Here is a 15,479-nt window from a genome sequence, read left to right as displayed (position 1 = left end):
TTAAACATTGAAATGGCTACATGGAAACTCAGCAAACAAACCCTAGGTAAAGGGAGTAAGGGGATGTGCTGGAGATGGAAGTTCTGCCAGTGATACTGGTACTCTGAGGCATGTTAGGTATCTAAATTCTAGAAATTCCTTTTCAGTGGGAAATCTATTGAAAATGTTTTTATTTGTGTAGGTATGAAGTTCTGCAGTTCTGTTGGCTGCCCCCAGAAAAGAGACCGACGGCAGAAGAAGTGCACAGACTCTTAACTTACCTCCGCATGCAGAGCCAGAGGGACTCAGAGATTGATTTTGAGCAGCAGTGGAATGCTCTGAAACCAAACACCTCAAACAGAGAAGCAAGTAATTCTGCATTCCCAATCTTGGATCACTTCACAGGAGATAGACTTGGCCACGAGCTGGAGGAGGTTCTGACAGTAACTGAAACAAGCCATGGGCTGAGCTTTGAGTACATCTGGGAGGCAGCTAAACATGATCACTTTGATGAATGTGGTCATGTGAATCCTGATGAAGCCATGAACTACACAAGTATTTTCTATCCAGTGGAGGTTTTTGAGAGGTCACTTTCAGAGCAAGGACCAGGAGCACAGGATGGAAGTGGTCAAGAGGCATCACTTGCTGTCCCTGGGGTGTTACCTGTGTTTGATGCACACAAACTTTCTGTTGGAAATGACTACTATATCCAGTTAGAGGAGAAAGGAAGTGGCTGCAGCATGAATTTTGATAACCAATCAGTTGTATTAACCACAGAAGTTGATCATCAAGAAGCTGTACAAGAAAAAAGTTCTCATTTCACGGTTCTCAGGGATCTTGATGTTGAAGAATCTAGTACTGATGGGGACTTCTTCCACTACAATACAGATCCTAAAGAGGAATTTTTGACTGCTGCCAATAGTCCAGAAAGTCCTTTCCAGAGTATATTTAATGATATTGATAGAGCAGAAGAATTGACAAATAGAAAAATACTTGGGTTTGCTGAAACAAGTGATTCTCCTAAAGACTTTAAACCAGCTGTTTTGAACTCTAACACAGATGCCAGAAAGGCAGTAGGCTCTTCTGAGAAGGAGCATTCTAATCATGCTTCTGAAAATGAAACTGTTTCCTTATGTGAAAATATCTCTAACCAGTCAGAGCTGGTAACTTTAGAAGAACTGTCTGATAACTTCTTATTTCTTCAAGAGAAAAACTTATTAACAGGGTTATTGCCTAAAAAAGACAGCAGTGACTTTGGGCAGTACTCAGAAGATGTTCTAAGAAATATATTAGAAACCTCAAAAAGAAACTCTGTAGAGCCTGACCCTGTGCTGGCTGAAAATGCACAGGTCTTTTCTTTAATACATGAAAGTCTTAGAACAGTGAAAGATGAAAATTTTAACCCAGTGACAATGAGTAAAGATCCCAGTTCCCAGTCTCAGACTCCTGTAAAAATGCAGGCATCCTCTAGTCCACCCACAGCACATAATTCATCTGATAGCTGTGCAAATCTTCCTATTTTGAAGGATGAGGAGACATTTCTAAATGTAGAAGTGAATGAAGTCATGTCCTGTAACACCGATGTTCTCTGTCAGGAAGAGCTATCTTATAATGCCAAAAATAATAATGTTGGAAACAGTCCATACAGTGTTGCTATTGAAACAGATGAGTGTGATGCACAGATGAAACAGGCAATGCTTTTCAAGTCTGATGAAACAACATATAACAAAGAAAAATGTAGTGATCAGGAAGATAGGAAAAGAAATGTGCAAGATAGTTCTCCCATAATTAAAAAAAATGAATGTTTATTGGAGGAAATACAAGAAACATCAAATCATTTTGAGAACTGTAAGGATGTTCCAGAAGAGGTGACCTCAATTTCTGTTGCTGCTTCAGATTGTACCAGTCAGGATAGTCTTTTGGAGGACAGCCCATCTCCTATACAAACTGTAGAACAAGCCTTAGAGACTCCTGATTCTTTGGATTCTTTAGATGTAAATGAGGTTTTAGAATCTTTACAGGCTCAAAGTCCTCAGAAACTTTTGCCACCAGATAAACCTGCTGACAGTGGCTATGAAACAGAAAACCTGGAATCTCCAGAATGGACTTCCCATGTTCCTGTTGAGGACACTTCCAATGTGGAAACTGCTCTGTGTGTGAATGAGAACAGTGTCAGTGCTTTGCCTTCTAATCCAGTCATCATTGTGTCAGAAGCAGCAGCTTGTTTGGATGCAGTGAACAGCAATTTAGAAATAACCCCAGTGGTTTTTCTGAGTGGAAATCAAAACTCTTATAGAGACTCAGCCTATTTCTCTGATAATGATTCTGAGCCAGATAAAAAGCCAGAAGAGTCTGTAAATCTGTCCAGAGAGACTGTGTGTGTTATTTCCTCCAACAGAGGAGACAATCACACTGAAGAGGTTTCTGGTTTTGAAGAGAGACAGCAAGCGTGTGATGTGAGGAATTACCAGGGTGATGATAATCAAAACTCAAAACTGGAACTAAACCACAATTTAGAGATCCAAGAGATGGATGAAAGGATGCAGGGGTGCCCTGATGAGTGGGCTGAGGCAGCTCTGACTTCCCTGGAAATAGTGATGGAAGGTAACCTAAGGGATGAAATAAAACTATCTGAGACTTCCCATAAAAGTGTCTCTTGTGTTGGCACGAACACTTCAGAGCTCCTTTCACACAGAGACTTAAAGCCTGTGCACAACATGGCTTTAGATCTGAGTAACAGTGAGAAGTCCTTCTATCACATGGAAGGACAAAAGCTGAAAGAGCCAGATATTGAAGGAAAATACCTCGGCAAACTCAGCGTGGCTGGGATGCTGGATTTAGAAGATGGTGATGATGCAGATGAGGAAGATGAAAACAGTGATTCTGAGGATGACATGAGGACTTTTCATATGCATAGTCTGAGTTCTGACAGTGAAGATGAAACTGTTCATCAAGTACCTGAGATAGTTACTGAAAAAGATGATGGAAAACATTTGAGAAGCTTGTTGAAACTTCCAAAACCTCTTAATGAAAGGCAGCCTGAACTTTGGAAAGATGAGAAAAAGGCTGTAACATTCTTTGATGATGTGACAGTCTATTTGTTTGATCAGGTACCTTTCTTTTTAATTACTAAGTAAAATTTTTGTTGTCTTGCCTTTTTTTTTTTTTTTTGTTTAAACAAGGAGGAATTGAATAAATTGCTTAATATTTGGAAAACCTTGTTACAAAAGAACCTTTCTTGTTCTTGTTTTGGCAGGGTTACAGCTTGTTCATGATGTAGGTTATTTTTTCTTAATATATAAAGGCTTTGTAAGAATTTATGTATGTAAAAGAATGATATTTATATATAAAGAAAAGAGAACTTTGTGACTTGGCTAGGTACAGTTTAGTGCTGCTAAACTGTAGAATAGCTGCACTAATCTGAATTGAAGGTGGATTTTGCTTTGGTTTCCAAATCATGAGTCTCCTTTGCTGTTGGACCCTTGACTGCATGTGCTGAATGAAACAAATTTTAGTGATGTTTTTCTGCTGTTTATAACATGTATTTAATTTGAATATGCAAGACAGCATTGCTATGGACAGTATTTAATTATCTTATTTTGACAGAATATTGTTGCAGCTTTATAAAAACGGCTTATCTGTTTAATGAGTTTGAAGTCTTTAAGATGCTTTATAGAAGAAAGGAAGAAAGAAAAAAGTCAATAATTAAATTTAAAAAAACAACCCCAAAACTCAAACTGAAACCTAACTCTGAATCTTGTTAGTTAGCACTAAGGTAAATTTATCTAAGATCATAATCAAAGATAAGAACAGTATTTAGATGGTAATGCTAATTTTTATTAATCCTGTGGAGTTCATGTTCAGTGACACAGTGATCTGCTTATAAAATTCAAGGTTACTTTTGTTTCCCTATCAGCTTTATCAATTTTTTACTTCTGTAACTGGATACAGAGGGGATTGCATTTTAGCATTATGGCAACTGAACTAGTCCAGTGAGTTTAAAAGAAAAGTCACATTGTCAAGCTTGGGAAATGTTGCTTATGATGACGCACTTTAATATTATAGTTAACTGTTTTGGAATAGAAAACATAGGTGATTTATTTGTGTTTAGGCAGCCTGTGGAATAGTAATCCTTTTGTCAGAGGGGAAGGAAAAATCAGCTGTGTTTAAACTGTTCTTGATTGTTGAACTCTTTACTTTTTATTACAATAACTGATAAAATGTTGGCTGCTTCCAATACCGGCTGTACAAAGTCTGGCTCTTTATCCTGAACATGATTAGGGGATTAAAAAAAAATTAAATGTTGGGATAAGGCTTTATTAAAGAGTGAAAAAAACCCCTACCCACATTAAGCTGATATGGGAACTGTTTTCAGCTGGAAGGTATTTGTTCCTACAAATATGAAACCATTTTATATAGTAAATAATATTTAAATAGTAGTTTCCTGTGTGCGTTTTAGCATAGATTTGATGCAGCTTTCTTTAGAAGTACTTGCATGTGCTAATCTGGAACTCAAAGTCTTGTTGTGTTGTTGTAGCAGTTTACAGACCTTTTAATTCCATTTGATGGCAGGATGGGGAAGTGTATTTGTGGGTACTGGCATCTGAAGGCATGGAGACATTGTGTGTAAAAAGAGTTCAAAAAATGGCTTTGTTTGCCTTAGGAAACACCAACGAAAGAGCTGGGAAGCCATGGGATAGACGTGAATGGGGAAGGTGCTGGCAGCTCTCCTGTTCCATCTTCCAGCCCTGGTTACTTAAACAGATTTGCAAATTCAGAAAGCTCAACAGATGAAGAAGGTACATGAATATATTTATACACAGCAGGGGCTGAGACTGTTTGATGCAGAGCCTTTTATGAGAAGTCATTAAACTGTGTGATCTGTAAATTCACTGGACCATGTTGGCTTCAATCTTGCATCCTAAGCACACATTGCAGCTGGGCTCAGTCCCTTGGTCCTGAGGAGCAAAGCTGGGATGTGATACTGGTTCTTTATATATTGATGTGTCCAGGGTTGCCTGAGAGGCAGCCAAACTGGGTGACAAATCTTTGTGATTCCCTGGGCTAGAGCCCTGCCCAGGGACACAGGTTTTGTTTGGGGTTAATGCAATCTTCCAGTCTCCTTGTACAACTCTGGGTGACCTTACATGACATTACTGTAATGCTGCTTTTTTTCTTCTTTCTTACTTTTTTTTTTTTCTTCCCCTCCTCAAGGTGGAGGTTTTGAGTGGGATGATGACTTCTCTTCTCCAGAGCCATCCTTTATCTCCAAGGCAGCTAACAGTCTCATTGGTTCTAAAGCACCCCTGCAGCCATCAAAGTACTTCTCTCCACCTCCACCATCGCGGACTCTCGATCAGAACTGGTCACATTCATCCCCTTATTCCAGATTCTCCATCTCTCCTGCAAACATGGCAAGCTTTTCTCTTACACATCTTACAGATTCAGATATAGAGCAAGGAGGTAAGTGATTTAGTCATAATAATTACTTTAAAGATAGAAATTAAAATCGGTATGTAAAGATAAAGGAATAGATACAACAAGTTTTGTTCTATTTAAATACCAAATGTAGAAGTACATTTTTAACACTACGAAAGTTCATGTCTGGTCTTGTGTTTCAGTTAAGACATAGTTTTCTATGGAGATTGAGATTATTTGTGTCCAAGTTGGTACAAAATTGTGGTAGAACATTTACAGAACAAGCTCTCAATTTTTGTGTTAAAAACCCAAGAGCTGTATTTGGATGAATGAACCCTCTGCAGTCCTGCAGCACTGCTGTTGCACCTGCCACACTATGGCAGTTATTAATTCTGGTTATTGCACTGTCTTAAGTCACAATTGTGTTTTCGTTGCACAGGATGAGGATGCCAGGAACATAATGTTTCTGCTATTATTGTGTAAGCTTATTTTACAGTTTAGTTTTCTTTTCATATTGCTTTTTAGAGATTGCATTCTTGATATTTTCTCAAGAACTGCAGCATGTTTTCTAGAGCTGTGAATAGGATAGCTTTTGTTAGGAGACCCAAACAATCCATTCAGAGCAATATTGAGTACTAGCAGTGTTTATTAACAAGCCTTCTTGTCAATAACCAAAAACTTTTTTAACCTTTGATATGTTTTTGAGGGTTAAGAGAAGCAAAAATAACCACACTTGAATTGGTCTGGCATATTATTAATCTTGATAACACATTGCATTATTAAAAATAAATATTACTGATAGCAGAGCCTTGCTTATGGTCAATGTCTATAAATATGTAATCAGTGTTATATAGAGTTGTATTGTTCTTGTATTGTGCTTATTGATTAGATAATATTTGCTGCTTAGTAACTTACAGATAAGAGAGAGTATTTTGGAGATCCTACATTGCCTTATGTGTCCTAAGAAGTGACATTGAACTGTGTGATTGAGGCAGATGTCTATGAATAACCAAATGTTTACAGTAGTTGAAAGTGTAGGGAAAAATTAACCAAAACTTGGAAGGGCAAAACAGCAGAATGCCAAGTTCTAGCAAGAGTCTTACAAAGAAGTGAGGGTTGTGCAGAAGAATCTCACTGTATCTTATGACCTCTCTTTTACTAATAGGAAGCAGTGAAGATGGAGAAAAAGATTAAATCCATTTAAATGTGCTTGGACTCCATACATAAAACACATAGACTTTGTGTTTGAGACTTGTTTATCTAAACTCTGGATCCTCCTGGAGTAACACAGGTAATCAAGAAGTACTGAGAAATGGAAGTAAACACTGAAAGCAATGTTAAATCAGGACATTAATTTGAATGTGTATTTAACTTTGTAATGTATTTTTAAATCAGTGCAATTTTGCTTTTCATTGAAAGATGATTCTGCCGCTGTTTTCAAGTACTTGAAGTATTTTTCAGATAACTTAAACAAGTAAAGCAATTACACTACAGTCTGGTTTATGTATGAGATTGTATAATATTCTTTTTATATTTTTCCATGTAGTTCATTATCTATTTGAACATACACCTGTTGTAGAATTGTGTATACCTGTCCTGTGCAACAGGTGGCTGTGTTGATGGAACTGTTTGAATGATAGTTGATCAGTAGTGAGCCATATTTATTCAAAAAGATATCACTACATATTACTTTGCTTATTACAATTGCACTATGGATTATTCTTCCTTTATTTCCTGATGATGTACAGAATCAAAATCTTAAATCTTTCAAGGAAAACAAGACAAGTTGAATTGGCCCAGTTATCCAGTTTAATTTGTCCTTTTTGTAGCCTTTTGCTATGCACGATACTCGTAAAACGTACATAACTTCTGAGTATTATGTTAGACTTGCTGAAATCTCATATTCAGTACCATTTCTAAAATGATAATGGTTATAGAATGGTTGTTAGTGTTCATGTTTTATAGGAAACTGGAAAAGAATATATGATATACTCTGGAATTTTTAGATGAAAGAGATAATGTCTCTTAATTCCTACATATGATCCTACTGACTGCTTAAACTGTAATAGCATCTGACTATATCAAAGTTAAGGGCCTTCCAGTTTTTACTGCAATTTCTGCCTTGGAGAAAGAAGAGGGAAAATTGGTTGTACAAAACTCTGGAATTTATGAATCTTACATAAAGACTAATTTCAATAGACTGGATTTGGGTACACTTGGCCCTTTAGTTGTACATTCTGTGAATTTTGAAGCTCATTCTTCTGCTGACTGCAGATCTGGGCTCCATTCAGAAGCCTGTGGTAAATCTACCTCTTGGTGATGTTATTTTGATTAATGGTTAATGCCCAGTTCTGCACCCGTTATTGGGCCAGATCCATTTTAAGATGTCTGCAGAGCTCCATGGTACATCTTGAAATGCATTCTGAACAAAGGCTGCAGTACAATAGGTTTGCTCTGAAGCCTGTAGGGAAGGGAAGACAGTGGGGGGCTTAACCTTCCTGCTGTACCATGCATTTAGCTGATTTAATCCTCTAAACTGCTTGGAAAAAGATATCCTTGATTATTACTCCAAAGTGAGTTCAGTTGAGAAACAAATCCCTGACTTCTTGGAATGCCTTATGCAGTTCAGATCTGTAGGAAACACTGATAGAAGCAGTTTACCTGGCTTTGTATTTGTTTACTTGTACTAAAATACAAATGCACTGAAATCTGAAGTACTTTGTATTTTAGTGGCTGTTTTGGCAGGGCTTGAGATTATGGTGGTCCAAGTGTTCTGTGTCCAGATCCAGTCACCAGAGAATTTTCATCATATGGAGATGGGAGGACTAGATATTTTCAGATGTTTTCTTTTTTTGTATACCTCTGTGTTAATTTTGATTTTTAAGTATGTTTTAAAAATGACAAGAATATGTTAACTAGTTTTTTTCCAGTGCTATTTAGCCTTTAAACCAGAATGGCTTCCATACTGATTAAAAGGGAATGATTTAATTAATAATGTTGTTTGAAGTTGCCAATGAATTGAGATATCTTTTTCTGATGAGGCACTCAGGTTCAGAGTTAGTCAGAACTGTTCTTCAGTATGAAGTGAGGAACTGAATTTTCCTATGGACCTTTCCCAAAACATTATTTAGAAGGAAAAGTCAAGTAGTTCTTAATACAGGCTTACAGTATATACTGTAGAGGGTTTAAGGAAGCTGTGCACTACTGGAAATATTTTAAAATGTTGGTAACAGACCTTGTGCACAAACTATTGCTTAGGAACTCCATAATTCCAACATTACACTCCTTGATACAGCTAGATTTAGGGTACCTTATCTGTCTTTAAATTTTCACCATAGTAAGAATGAAACTCCATAATGGTCTGCAGGGAACACGTGGGCTTGTCTGCCTTACGTGGTGAAAAACTTGTCAGACCTGGAGTTCAGCCTTAATTTTGAATCATTTTATTTAAAAAATAATTCTGGGTTAAATAAAAGCTTATGCTCCAGAATGTTGTCATTTGGTTGTGCATTTTGTTCCTTGTAATTCTGGAAAATCAGATGTTTATCTTGCACATCAGGAATTTCCTTTGCTTGATGGAAATCTAAGATTTTTATTCTTTACCCGGGTTTAAAGAAAAGCTTACACAGGAAGTAAAAGTTTACTCCTTTGTCCAAATGGACTCATTGCTAATGAATTGCCAAAGGAGCATTTTTTCCAAAACAAGATGTGTATGATATTAAGCAAGGTAATGTCCTTTTTAGCTGTACAATGAAGAGAAAGAAGTATTTAAACTTAACTCAGATCACTTAAACATAAATTTTAATTTCAGTAATCCAGTAGGCTGGATTGCAATAATATAAACTATCTTTTGGGGTAAAAAAATAACACTTAAAGATCTGATCAACTACTAGCAATACTTAAATATCTGCCTGGCAGTTAAGTGGCACAATGAAGATGAATCAGTAATTCCAACATGTTACATTATAATGAGGGGATTTGTTCCAAATCATTCATTACATTCTATGTAATTTCTTGCACTAGCTACTTAAGCCTGGTCTCCATTGTAGAAGTACATGTATCTATTTTCAATGGTTTATTATGAGGACTGGTTACAGCTTAATTCCTTCTCTAGTAGAATACCTGGATTGTTTGAATAATGAAGGCATTGTCTCAATTTGGCTACTAAAGGTATTTAAAAGATCTGGTTTTTCCCACCTAAAGAGGTTTATTTGAACATCAGGATCTGTAGTGAGAAGCCAAGAGAGCAACAAGTGTGTCCAGTTTCAGTGGGAACACCTGTACTCTCCCAAATGCCCCAGCTGCAGATACACTGTGTATAACTGCATTTATGGAAATGAACAGATTTAAATGTTTTTTCATATCCTTGTTGATGCACTACTGAAAGCCATTTAAGCCTCATTCTTTTTATCAGTATTTTTAGCAGATTTTTATGTAATGCTCAATCTTTCATGAGGAGGCTGGTTGGTAGAAAGAGGTTTTTTTCACAATTAAGCACTATCCTAAAATGTCAGCATTGTCAGGTGTCAGTGACTTGGCTATTTGTGTTGGAGTTGGTGAAAGGTGGAATTCAAGTATATTAGCCTTATAAGAAATAGCCTTAAATAAAAATGGAATTACTTCAAAAAAATTACTTCAGCTTTAAGTCATACATGTTAATGGTTTTGGTACAAAATGGGAAGAAATCTAGAGGAGAGTCAAACATCATATAAACTTATTGAAAATAAGTATTTGTAATACCAGCAGCCTGTTTTTCAGAAACTTGAATATGACTTACAGTTAGTTTTGTTTATGAAATTGTTTGAACTTGCACAGATGTAGGTGTAACTTAAATGATAAATGGTACTGATGTGTGTGTATATATAATGTTCAATTCTATTTGTAAATGAGAAACTATGTAACAAAATCATAGGTATGAGGTTTTCCTATTGTAATTTAATACAGGTATGAGGTTTATGGCAATATATCATAGTTAATGAAATTTCAGGTCAAAATGTCTTTAAATTGTGTACATTTTTAAATTGTAATTTCTACTGTATATTGATTATCATGCATAGTGTGATTCAAGAAACTGCTTGTAATTTAAAAATATTTAATATTAAAAATAAAATACAGTTATATATTTATAATCTCTTTGTCTGTTTGTTCATTTTTAAACAGATGCCAGCAGTGTAGTTCTACTGTAAGATATATTTATTAGTCTCCTGAGGTTGAGAAAGTTCCAAAAGTTCAAAGCCACAGTCCCAGCAGATGATCCCGTGCTAAATAGCGTAGTCACCTTTAAAGTCTTCCAGTATCATCACCCTTGTGAGAATTTCAGGTAAAGTGTGTACACAGTCAGTAGAGAAGCAATAATTAAAACAGAAACAGTGTCATTCTGAATACTGAATTTTGCTTTCAATCATGGAATTAGAAATCTGGAGGAAGAATGGGAATTTTTGAAATGTATAACTTCAGAAAACAGGTTAATGTTTTCTCAGTGTTCACTGAATTTCTTCCTAGAAGAGTTGCTTGGTTTTTCTATCTAAGTGCATGTGCTGAATGGACCAAAAATCACCAGGTAAATAAATGAAGTGCTGGTGTTCCCTGGGAGCTGCTGTGGCTGTTCCAGGCTGGGCAGGGGGACAGGGGAGTGCTGGTGTTCCCTGCTCTCGGGGAGGAGGGGGCAGCCCTGGCAGTGTGGATGGAGGCTCTTGTGGAAGCCCCCACCTCTCGCGGCAGCTGTTGAGTGCTGGCACCTGTTGTGACCTGGGAATGAGAAACTGATATCAAGATGACTTAACTTCATTAGGTAAAATATAACTACTGGGCTGAAATTTGACCAAGGCAGTGGCCATTAATGAGAACAGATGCAAAAGATCCCATGGCACTAAATTGGTCACCTTATATAGAACTTATTATCAAAGAATTTGAGAACTTGCAATCTTTGTGAGCAGCGAGTTCTCAAAGAGATGGCAGTGCTGTGTCTGCGGGGCTGTGTCACACGGGTGCTGTGACAGCATGCAGAACAGAGCTGCGACAGACCTTGTCCTGCAGCCGGGGACACCCCACCTGCTGAGGAGGCGCTGGGCCGGCGCTCCCGCGGTGACAGCGCTGTGCCTGCCCCAGTGTGGGTGACACCCCCGCCGCCTCCTCATGCCGTGTGTCCCCCGTCCCTGTGTCACCGCCGGCGCTGTCGCACCCCGAGCACGGGCTGGAGCCGTGAGCGGGGCGCTGCGGCCGTGCCCGGCCCCTCGGCGCGGTGTGCGGGTCCCTGCCCGCCGAGGCACCGGAGCTCCCGCCCGCCGGGCCCGCCCCCGCCGCTAAAGCGACGTGTCCGGGACAGCGCCGGCCGAGCTGCGGCTGCCTCCGCCTGCGGGGCTCGGGCAGCGCTGCCCGGGGCTCCTCGGGCCGGGGCCGGGCTGGGCCCCTCGCACGCTGCTGCTGACAGAGCCTGCCTCGCTCAGAGCGCATGCCGCGTTCCCTCCCTGCTGTCCCCGCAGCCCTTGCTGCTGTTCCTGGCTTCCCCTGGGTCTCTGCCGCGTTGCCCTTTGGGCCCCAGGCACCTTCTCAGCAGCGGGTGGAGTGGTAAGTCACAGAAGAGGGATGCCAGCCCTGTGGATGGCTGCACAGGGTGTTAAATGTCTTGTTATTTGGCTGCTCTCTTTGGTTTCGCTTGACCACTCCAGTCTGTTGCTCCTGATCCCCTCACAATCTGTTTGCTCCTTGCACACTCTGATAACACCTTCCTGGGACTCCCAGCAGCTGAGCTGGGGCTCTTTAAGGTTACTTCTCCAGATTACAGCAGTCTAAGAACAAGCCTATCAGCTAGGTACCTTGTTATCCCATTATTCCCCATTTGCTTATGCCCAGCCTGTAGTTTTCAAGACTGCTTTACTCTCGCAGTTTGCTGAAGCTTCCCTTCTCTTGGATCTTCTTCCAGTTTTCTCTCCTGGCTGTGTCCATGAGCCCCCTTTTCACCAAGTCCTGTGGGCTGTTTTCTTCCAAACAGCAGCACTGCCCAGCAGTGCTTCTTGTGCTTGGGCAGGGAAGCTCCCACTCCTCTGTGCTCTTCTGTAGCTACACAGAGGGTGCAGAACAAACCTAGTGCTTGCCTTTGGACCTATTTCCTCTCTGAAGATACCTGTGTGTCTCCAGTGTTTTTTAGGCTCCGACAACACAAGCTGCTTGGTGCTGTCTTAGAGCTGTCATCACCTGGGTGCTACCCTAACCCAGCTGCTTTGTGAATTCCTGTCCTGTTTGGTAAAGTTGCCTCTTTGGTAGTAAGGAACCTGGGGATGGCCAGGATGTCCTCCCAGGCCGAGAACTGAGTCAGTGTGCAAGGCCAGCAGGTGAACATGGCTTTCAAGAAATGAGAAACGAGACAGGAGGGGGTGTTTACCACAGCACAGCCAGGACCTGCCGACACAGCACCACCTGCTCCAGCTAAGGTTGAGGTTGTACTGGGACAGTCTCACATCTGGGGCTAGCGTTTTTGTTCCTCTTTTTCCTTCATTTTTTATTGGCTCACCAACTCTCAAACTGCTCCTACACAATAGTATCGGCATAAAAATGTATTTTGTTTACAGCAGACCTTTGACTACATGAACTGGAAGGCTGTGGAAAGAACATATTTTGGGAATGTCTCTTAGTAACACTGACCGTTGGTGTTAGAGGCAGGGTTGCTGTGGTGCTGTTTTATTCAGATGTAAAAAAATGTGGGCGCAGAAGGGAGGTAAAATATCAGTGCTGTCACCTAATGCAGAGGAAGGAACATTGCTGTGTCTTTTTGGGTAACTTGGAAAATAGCCTGCTCTGCTGCTGTTGATCTGGGGCAGTAACTGCAGTTAAGCCTTGACATTACTGGATTTTTGTTGGAAGAGGAAGTGCTTTTTTGTGTGTGTGTGTTGAGGACGAGCCCTCAACACAGAAATGCTGCAGCTGAAAACACATGGCTGGCTCGGAGCTTCTCCCTGAGAGTGTGCCATGTTTCCCTCTAGTGGACTCCTCTCACAGTGGAAACCTGTGCCTACAAAAACCAATTACCAGGAGTTCAAGGAGAAATTACTTTGAGTAAGAGCCTGAGGGTCTGTCTAATACTCCCCTAAGCCAGCACATGTACATGGAAGTAGTGCATGGCTTTGTTATAACGTGGGGGAGTGAGGAGCTGGGAGACAACAACAGCATAAGAGATCAAACAGAGGTGATGTGTAACCAAACCTCACTGACTGTTGTACTCTGCCTGGTTTTTGAGTTGTGGTTCACTTTTCTACAGAAAGACTCAATCGACTTGGAGACCACTTTCTCTTTTGTCCAGTGATAAAGGAAAAACCTCTCTGCTTTGAGGCCTGTTTCTAAGAAAGCAGAGGCAACTGTTTTTCACCAGTAGGTGATTTACTGCATCTTTGTTTCACTGGTTCCATTCACTTGCCCTCTGTTCCCTCTGCAAGCTCTCCTCCCAGCTGAATATTGGTGTTATGTTTTTACAGCACATTGACCATTAATACCAGTCCATCCAACAAAACATGAAGACTAAAACCAAAGGAAAGAAACAAAGGCAAACCACTGACAAAGAAGCGTTTTCCGAAGAGCCAGCAATGAGAAAAAAGGAACTGGTGAAATGTCTGCGGCGCAAAGAAAGGAGGAATGGGGGGAACAAGGAGAGCAGCAAGAGCCCCCCAGGCAGAGGCAGGCGTGCTTGGAGCAGCAAGGACAGGCTGCTGAGGAGGCTGGAGAGCAACGAGCGTGAGAGGCAGAGGATGCACAAGCTCAACAACGCCTTCCAGGCCCTGCGCGAGGTCATCCCTCACGTGAGGGCCGAGAACAAACTGTCCAAAATAGAGACTCTCACTCTGGCCAAAAACTACATTAAATCCTTGACCTCCATTATACTCAATATGTCCAACGGACACTTCCCAGCAGTAGAAGGGATGGGGGGAGCCTGGGGATCCAAATTGTACCAGCATTATCAACAGCAGCATGGGGAGGATGACCATGAGGAAAATCTACAGAAATATTCCACATAGATTCATAACTTCAGCCAAAACACCAACTGCCAGCTGCTACTGTCATTGTTTTTCCTTCTTACATCATAATACATGTCATTACCTAGAGGTTATTTTTGCCTCCAGTCTCTCCTTTTTTCTTAAAAAGACGAACATGTAACTCGTGACTATAGTTTATATGGCACATTAAAAAATTATCTTAAACCCCCAGAATTTTTCAGAGCATAATGAATGTGTTTGTGTGCCAGGGTCTGGAAACCTATCCTGTAACACTGGAGTTGACTTGAAAATGTAATTTAGTAACTTCTGAAAATTATCCCACCTGGAGTAGAATGAGTTGAACCTTTAAGGTCTGTGTCATCTGAGTTCCTTGGAGTTGAGAATCTTGGCTGTAATTCTGTTCACCAGCCTTTCAGTGACTCATCTGCTGTGCTAAAGAGAAGATTAAAATTGATGACAGCATCTGACTTGGTGACTGAAGTGGCACATAGGGGAAATTGGTCACCAAATCTGAATATTCATCTTGATCTTTAGCTTTGGTGGATCTGCCCTGGTAATCTTGAACATTGCAAGGCATAAAAGCATCTGTTGATGCAAACATCTGCAAAGCTTTCTTAGATTGTAAGCTCTCTAGAGTAAGGACAGTTCTGATCTGTGTTTCCAGAGCATCTGGCCTCACAGAGATTTTCTCTAGTGGGTGTCTGGGTGCCATTCTAATACAAATAATGAATAAGGGACAAATTACTTACTTTGCCAAGACAATGATAAAAATGCTTTCATGTAGTCTTAAGTTAGACAATGCTCTGGCCAGTTTAAATTACTTCTTGATGAAACCTGTGATGTGATCAGGTTCTTTCTGGGTTAGTGTTAGATTCTGATACTGTAAAGCAATAAATGAAGCAGAAATTGTTCAAAAGGAAAATAAGCTCTTTTTTTCCCCCTCTCTCTATCCCCTTCTGTGGTAAAAAGTTTTATGTCACTGAGGAACTCTCATTTCCTCTTGTATTGTCTTACCTGGGGCACCTGAGGCTGGAGTGGCCTCAGTTGGAAGAGTGGTGCCCACAGAGCCCCCGTGTCCCTGATCCCCCTCCCCACATG

The 15,479-nt window shown here is 40.2% G+C and overlaps 2 protein-coding genes across 3 annotated transcripts in view; both read left to right on the top strand.

Annotated features, from left to right (window-relative positions):
* The window catches only part of LMTK2 (lemur tyrosine kinase 2), a 41,460-nt gene extending 30,934 nt beyond the window's left edge, over positions 1 to 10,526 (top strand). The window contains exons 11-14 of the mRNA XM_063171446.1: positions 182 to 3,089; positions 4,643 to 4,778; positions 5,194 to 5,442; positions 6,563 to 10,526. Coding sequence (XP_063027516.1) covers positions 182 to 3,089; positions 4,643 to 4,778; positions 5,194 to 5,442; positions 6,563 to 6,591 — 3,322 coding nt within the window. The 3' untranslated portion in view covers positions 6,592 to 10,526. The remainder of the gene's footprint in view (positions 1 to 181; positions 3,090 to 4,642; positions 4,779 to 5,193; positions 5,443 to 6,562) is intronic.
* Positions 10,527 to 11,800: 1,274 nt separating this feature from the next.
* On the top strand, positions 11,801 to 15,303 carry BHLHA15 (basic helix-loop-helix family member a15). Of its 2 annotated transcripts, XM_063171853.1 has the most exons (3): positions 11,999 to 13,027; positions 13,652 to 13,761; positions 13,866 to 15,303. In XM_063171853.1, exon 3 carries the CDS (start codon positions 13,902 to 13,904, stop codon positions 14,400 to 14,402), a length of 501 nt encoding a protein of 166 aa, XP_063027923.1. In that variant the 5' UTR covers positions 11,999 to 13,027; positions 13,652 to 13,761; positions 13,866 to 13,901; the 3' UTR covers positions 14,403 to 15,303. The 2 variants fall into 2 exon arrangements, with proteins under 2 accessions (XP_063027922.1, XP_063027923.1); XM_063171852.1 differs by lacking the exons at positions 11,999 to 13,027; positions 13,652 to 13,761 and adding an exon at positions 11,801 to 11,964.
* The last annotated feature ends 176 nt before the right edge of the window (positions 15,304 to 15,479 follow it).

Source organism: Melospiza melodia, chromosome 18 (genome assembly GCF_035770615.1).
Source record: "Melospiza melodia melodia isolate bMelMel2 chromosome 18, bMelMel2.pri, whole genome shotgun sequence".
In the NCBI taxonomy this organism is placed as follows: domain Eukaryota; kingdom Metazoa; phylum Chordata; class Aves; order Passeriformes; family Passerellidae; genus Melospiza; species Melospiza melodia.
The sequence above is the reverse complement of the archived record's forward strand: the minus strand, read 5'-3'. Positions and strand labels throughout refer to the sequence as shown.